General features: G+C 42.7%; 1 protein-coding gene across 2 annotated transcripts in view; it reads right to left on the minus strand.

The window, feature by feature from the left end:
- LOC115221695 (protein cereblon) overlaps positions 1-6,475 on the minus strand; it is a 44,072-nt gene extending 37,597 nt beyond the window's left edge. Inside the window, exon 1 of one of the 2 annotated variants that reach the window (XM_029791900.2) lies at positions 6,325-6,475. In XM_029791900.2, the coding sequence (XP_029647760.1) occupies positions 6,325-6,385 (61 nt within the window). In that variant the 5' untranslated portion in view covers positions 6,386-6,475. The remainder of the gene's footprint in view (positions 1-6,324) is intronic. The other variant, XM_029791901.2, reaches the window with a different exon arrangement.
- Between the last annotated feature and the right edge of the window lie 1,234 nt (positions 6,476-7,709).

Here is a 7,709-nt window from a genome sequence, read left to right on the forward strand (position 1 = left end):
CACCGACCAACCCATGCCAGCATGGAAAGCGGACGCTAAACGATGACGATGATATATATATATAAACATATCCAAATGATTCGTTAGTGGTAGTCAATCTTTGTTACCTCAGAGGTGTTAATTAACAGGGAAGGTGGCTGCACTGGAAGAATGGGTTGGAAAAACCTCAGGGAGTTTCTACCACTGATGGTAATAAAACGTTTTTTTCCCTTCAGAATGAAGGGCAGATTGTACGATGCATGTGTTAGAACTGCATGGTATAAAAGATGTGTGACTTGAGAAAACTGGAAAGAAAACAGTTAGCATGCTTCAATCATCACCATCGTTTAACGTCCGTTTTCCATGCTAGCATGGGTTGGACGGTTCAACCGGGGTCTGGGAAGCCAGCGGCTGCACCAGGCTCCAGTCTGATCTGGCAGTGTTTCTACAGCTGGATGCCCTTCCTAATGCCAACCACTCTGTGAGTGAGTGTAGTGGGTGCTTTTTACGTACCACTGGCACAGGTTACAAGGGAGGCTGGCAACGGCCACAATCGGTTGGTGCTTTTTATGTGCCACCTGCACAGGTGCCAGGGGGGGCTGGAAACGACCACAATCGGTTGGTGCTTTTTACGTGCCACCGGCACAGGTGCCAGGGGAGGCTGGCAACGGCCATGATCAGTTGATGCTTTTTACGTGCCGCCGGCACCAATGGATGTGCAATTTAAGTTGCATAAATGACAAAGTATAGAGAAAAAGTGGAGATGAGAGGAATTGGATGCAGAGTAAAAGAAAGGCATCCAGTTGTAGAAACATTGCCAGATCAGAGTGACATGTGACATATATGAATGAGGACAGCTGTATAAAGAAGTCATCATCATCATCATCATCAGTGTTTAATGTTCGCTTTGCATGCAAGCATGGGTTGGACGATTTTGACTGAGGGCTGGCGAACCAGTTGGCTGCACCAGGCTCCAATCTGATCTGGCAGAGTTTCTACAGCTGGATGCCCTTCCTAACGCCAACCACTCCGAGAATGTAGTGGGTGCTTTTACGTGCCACCGGCACGGCGGCCAGTCAGGCGGTGCTGGCAACAACCTCGCTCGAATGTTTTTACATGTGCCACTGGCACAAGTGCCAGTAAGGCGATGCTGGCTAGTCACTAAACGTGGATGCAGCTTGTGGGAGACAGAGATCCAGGGAGATGGATGAAAATGTGAAGGCCGATCTCTGAACCTCACAGAACTATAGCTGGATCTATAGTGGAATTTGAGAGGAATTTCAGTTAATTTAGAATCAAGAGGTCTCAAGGTAAATTTAGTAAAGACTAAGGTTATATTAAGCAGGAAAGAAGACGGCATTCTGGTTATCTTCAGGGAAATAGCTTTGCTTGTCATGCAGAAAAGGAGGATATATAAAGTTGTTGTTTTTCCTTCTCAAGCCATGCCTGGCTTATAAGGGCCAGTTTCCCAGTTTCCTTGGCGTATAGGTTCCCCACCTGGACGGGACGCCAGTCCGTCACAGATGAGCTGCAAGATGCAGGAGGAAAGAATAAGAGAAAGTTGTGGCGAAAGAGTCAGCAGAAGTTCGCCTTTACCTTCTGCCGGAGCCGCGTGGAGCCTAGGTGTTTCGCTCGTAAACTCACACATCACCCGGTCTGAGATTCGAACCCGCGATCCCTCGACCGCGAGTCCGCTGCTCTAACCACTAGGCCATGTGCCTCCACTCTTCTTGTCGTTAACCTACCTTCAGCGGTTTTTTAAGTAAGGGATCACTAACACCACACAGCTTTGAAGAGCAAATAACAGAAGTGCCAACAGTAACACCATTCCTACATTGCAGCTTCTGCATAATCACAAATGTCAACAATAACAGACATGGGCAGACACGTTGGATGTTATCCATCATCATCATCATCATTGTTTGACCGTGGTCGAGACAATGGAATTTACCATGCTATGCCAGACTTCACGGTCCATCATGGCATTACGGAGGTCCTGTTGCTGGATGCCTGTATCCCTGGAGATTACATCAGGGTAGGAGAGTGTGCGTCCTCTGGCATTGCGAGTAGATGGCTTCCAGAGGAGAAGAGTAGAAATTACTTCTTTTTCAGCTCTACAACAATGTCCAGCAAACTGGACTCTCCTACCTTTCACAAGAGATGACACAGCTGGTAGTTTCCCATATATTTGCATTTTGGTTGGATGGCACCTCCACGAGAGATTTTGAGCTCTCATAAGGAGGCGAGTGTAGGTTCCATCCAACCGCCTCTCAAGCTTCTTTGATAACGTCCAGGTTTCTGAGCCATATAGTAGAATTGTTATCCATAGTCTCAGTTGGTCATGCTGGGGAATCCAGCCATATGGCGGAGGAGCCTAAGGACTTGACCCTATGACTGGCAGGAGACCTGGAGGTAGGCCAAGAATGAGATGGTTGGATAATACTCATGGTCTCAGTAAATGTATTCTCGGGGATCCAGAAAATGTAATGACAGCTGCTTCTGAGAGGACCCTATGGAGGAGGTGCCTGAGGGCTCTATCTCCATGACACTCCCAGGAATAGTGGGTGGAGGAGATGGAGGAATGGACGTATGAATGGGATGTTCCTGGCTTATGTGAAAAATAACACTTATAATATTCCAAGTAATACCCTAAGAACTGAACCCTGATTGACACCTACCTGCATGCCAAATTCCTCACTGAATTCTAAGTCAACTGCCACATAGCTGATAGTATCTCTGTACGCGGCTTTCAAAGCTCTCGCAAGCCATTCATCTCCAAAAAGGGTTCACAGCAACCACCAGACTTCATAGTGTTGAACCTTGTCAAAGACATTCTCCAGGTCAACCAATGCTAGGTAGAATGGCTTGTGGAGTGACTCAGAACTGTAAATGCTCCACTAGGAAAATAGTACCAGTAATAACCTGTCCTGGTACAACAAACTCAAGCTGCATCTCAAATTAACTATTTTTCTCTCTAAATTGGTCATGTTATAACTTTTTTGTTACCTTCATAATCTGGGCCAACAGTTTGATATTGGCTAAGCTTCCTCTTTGTCTTCCATGAAACTGTTGATGATGACATTGTGACAGTCAGTGGATACAATCCACTTCTACTGAACCTAACCAACAATCTGCGCTTGGGTCAAGTTCTACTTGGCCACAGCTTTTCCCTGTCTACTTGCAACAATAGCTCTTTCCAATGTAGCTTCCATGTTCAGCAAACTCTCACACTAATGTTTCCTAGTTTTTTTTAACCCTTTTGTTTCCGTTGAAATACGCAACATTTGTTCCAAGGAGGGGATGACAAAAGACCAAGATGAATCGCAATTTGCCATGCTCAAAACACTCATCCTTCACACCAAAAATGAAGCCTCCAAGAACATACCACCAATGTCTATTTCCCCCTTGCACCTAATCCGTACCTGTCAAATCTTCCCAGCAACACCTTTTCATAACATACACCTCTTCCTCACTCTTCTGACTGTGGTACTATTGCTCAGGAGGCGCAATGGCCCAGTGGTTAGGGCAGCGGACTCGCGGCCATAGGATCGCGGTTTCGATTCCCAGACCGGGCGTTGTGAGTGTTTATTGAGCGAAAACACCTAAAGCTCCACGAGGCTCCAGCAGGGGATGGTGGTGATCCCTGCTGTACTCTTTCACCACAACTTTCTCTCACTCTTACTTCCTGTTTCCGTTGTACCTGTATTTCAAAGGGCCGGCCTTGTCACTCTCTGTGTCACGCTGAATATCCCCGAGACTACGTTAAGGGTACACGTGTCTGTGGAGTGCTCAGCCACTTACACGTTAATTTCACGAGCAGGCTGTTCCGTTGATTCGGATCAACCGGAACCCTCATCGTCGTAACCGACGGAGTGCTTCCACACTATTGCTCAGGTGTTGTAATTATATATATTTCTTTACTACCCACAAGGGGCTAAATACAGAGGAGACAAACAAGGACAGGTAAACGGATTAAATCGATTACATCAACCCCAGTGCGTAACTGGTACTTATTTAATAGACCCCGAAAGGATGAAAGGCAAAGTCGACCTCAGCAGAATTTGAACTCAGAACGTAACGGCAGATGAAATACTGCTAAGCATTTCGCCGAGCGTGCTAACGATTCTGCCAGCTCGCCAAGGGCTGAACTGCACACAGATTCCTTCTTTTTGTGATACTAATAAACCCTCTTCTTGCAACCATTCCCTTTACCATTAATCCCACAAGCCCAACATCAGCCATTACCATTATACGTCCACCGAACACCCTTTCATCACTGCCGTTGATGCTGCCTTTTTGTAATTCATTACATCCACCCCTATATGCCTCACATCTGTCACTTTACATCTTTTTCCTCCCCCACACTTCACCTCATCCCCCTAACCAGCTATCCTCGATTCTTCCCCTCCTCTCCTTCCTAGTCTCCCTCTATGCACCTTGTTGTACCTCGAGGGTGCACACTGATACCTCATCTCAGCCATCCTTTCTTTCTTGCTGGGCTAATCCATGTATCTTCTCTGCAGCAAGACGCCTGATCCTGTCCATCCTTCCTACCTCAGCCTCTCTATACCTGGTGTAATGCACCTCCCTAAATACTGCGCTCCCATTCTGTGAAGGGGGCCTTGTCTTTTGTATTACTTGCTGACCCTACTACTGCTGGTACCACGAAAGGAAGAAAAAAAGCACACAATACATTCTGTTTGTTAAGTAGTTGGTGTTAGGAAAGGTATCCAACTGTAGAACTTGCCAAAACAGACAATAGGGACCAACACAGCCCTCAGGTCAGCATCCAACACATGCCAGTATGGAACATCGATGTTAAATGATGAGGAAACAATGATAGATAGATAGATAGATAGATAGATAGATAGATAGATAGATAGATAGATAGATAGATAGATAGATAGATAGACAGACAGACAGACAGACAGACAGACAGACATAGATAGATAGATAGATAGATAGAGATAGATAGATAGATAGATAGATAGATAGATAGATAGATAGATAGATAGATAGGCAGATAGATAGATAGGCAGATAGATAGATAGATAGATAGATAGATAGATAGATAGATAGATAGATAGATAGATAGATAGATAGATGGATGGAAAGAGAGAAAGACTTAGGTAGATAGACAGATAGCTATTTCGTTTTACCCTCTCCCTCCTGACTAGGAAGATAAATACTTTAATAAACACTACAGACAGACAGCAGACATACATACACAAAGATACAACTGACTGGACAGAATAATTAAAGAGACAACTAGCAAAATGACAGGTGTGAGTGCGTGTATGTATGTATATATATATATATAATATATATATATATATATATATATATATACATATATATAAAGACATGTATGTGTGTAGAGCATGGGATCTTGGAAACAATTAAGATGGTTTCTCGTGTTGGGTATTGGTACGTAATTGTTATTGTTTAGATTTCATGTCACGTTGATTAAGCAGACTTAGACTTACGATTAAAGGTTTTCCGACTATGACCAAGCCATCTTTTTATATATATACCAGGGACTAGATGTAATTCGATGGAATTCTGCTGCTATTTCTAACACGCACAGAGGCTCCTTTCTTGGCTCCAGTGTCGTTAAAGTCAGACTGCGCAAACCTTATAATAACATCGAACTTACTTACTGAAGGCTTTGGCAGTGGTGTTCATCAAACCCTTTAACTGGGTAATATCTGGGACTACATCGCTGAATGTGTCCCTTCTTTATTTCAAAGAGCAGAAGGGAGATTTCGTTGCTATTTCTAGCATGTGAGGTAATCGGGTAAAGACTACGTCATTGGCAGATCCGTATTGTTTAGCCCTAGGTCAGACTTGACTGAGCAAAACTTATGACCAAAATGCTTCCCAGTCATAAAGATCCTATCATTCCATCGGGTATGGCATATCTAGGAGTACAGTATCCGATGTATTACTTTCTATTTTGTTTTTAAGAGCCATTCGGGTGTTAATCTGAGGGACGTGTAGCTGTTATTTCTAGCAAAGTCGGGCGACCACGTACGAGCGTGGATCGTAATGTGTTGTGTGGTGTACTTTGTTGAGTGCATCTTTGCGTAGTTGTGGGGCTCCCCCCCCCCCCCCCGCTGTGGAACAATAATAACAAGCAGCTTTAATAGTGATTATAAACAAATCATTTTTTTTACCATTCCATGACCCCCGTCATCATCAGCACAGCACCGCCACCCGCGACCACCACTAAGGAACCGTCGTCCCCCACGGCCGCCAAATCTTCCCCCACCAAAAAAATGCAATACATACACACACACATATATATACACAATATACAGATGTAAATGGGATGTGAGATCGTACCGCTTTCGGAATCAACAGCATCCAAATGATGACCCAACAGAGGTAGTAGTTCATCCGCCATGACTCATGTTTACTTCTGAACACATCTAAACACCTCGAAAAGCACTTCGTTTACCTCCCCTTCACCTTTTACTCTTTCTAGCGATCCTCCCCTTCCTCCTCCTTCTCCTCGTCTACATTTCACTTTCGCTTCCTACAGTACCGCTCTCTCACCCCCTCTCTCTATATCTCTCTTCTCCCCTGCTCCACTTCCGCCTTTCTACTGCTGATCCTCTACCTTTCGCTCACTCTTTTTTTCCTCCACCTCCGCCTCCTACTTCAACTATCTTCTGCTTCTCCTCCTCCTCCGTCTCCACTTTTCACTCTCAACTGCCTCTCCTCCTCCTCCTCCTCCGCCTCCACTTTTCACTCTCAACTACTTCTCCTCCTCCTCCTCCTCCTCCGTCTCCACTTTTCACTCTCAACTGCTTCTCCTCCTACCACCTCTATAACTTACTCGTCTTCCTCCTCCTCCTACTTCAGTCTTCCTGTCTTTTATTTCTTGTCTGGAAGATAGCGATCACGTGATCTTGTCTTGGAACTTCGCAGTTTTATTTGAAAGCCACCGATACAAAATGTATGTGTATATATGTATATATATACAAAGCGAAAAGATCCTATATATACACATGTATATATATATATATATATATACACACATGTATATATATACAAAGCGAAAAGATCCTATATATATATACACATGTATATATATATATATATACAAAGCGAAAAGATCTTATATATACACATGTATATATATATATATATATATACACACATATATGTATATATATATATATATACACACATATATGTAATATATATATATATATACACATGTATGTATATATATATACACACATATATATATATACAAAGCGAAAAGATCCTATATATACACATGTATATATATATACACACACATATATGTATATCTATATATATATATATATATATATATATATATATACAAAGCGAAAAGATCCTATATATATGTATATATATATATATATATACATATATGTATATATATATATATATACACAAAGCGAAAAGATCCTATATATATATATATATATATACATACATACATATATATATAGGTATTTCTATATGCCATATTATGTATGTAGATGTACACATACACACATATATAGAGGCCATCTTATGCGCAGAGAAATGCACACATACAACAATATGTGTGTATGTGTACATTTTTTGTATTGGTTTCCCAAGATTCCTGATACGAAAACATTCTACATAGAATGATACACACACACACACTGACAAGGAAAAGCTAGAACGTGAGTTCGAGAAATTCCGGTTCTTGCTACGGTGCTACA

Source organism: Octopus sinensis, linkage group LG18, assembly GCF_006345805.1.
Source record: "Octopus sinensis linkage group LG18, ASM634580v1, whole genome shotgun sequence".
NCBI classification, from domain to species: Eukaryota; Metazoa; Mollusca; class Cephalopoda; order Octopoda; family Octopodidae; genus Octopus; species Octopus sinensis.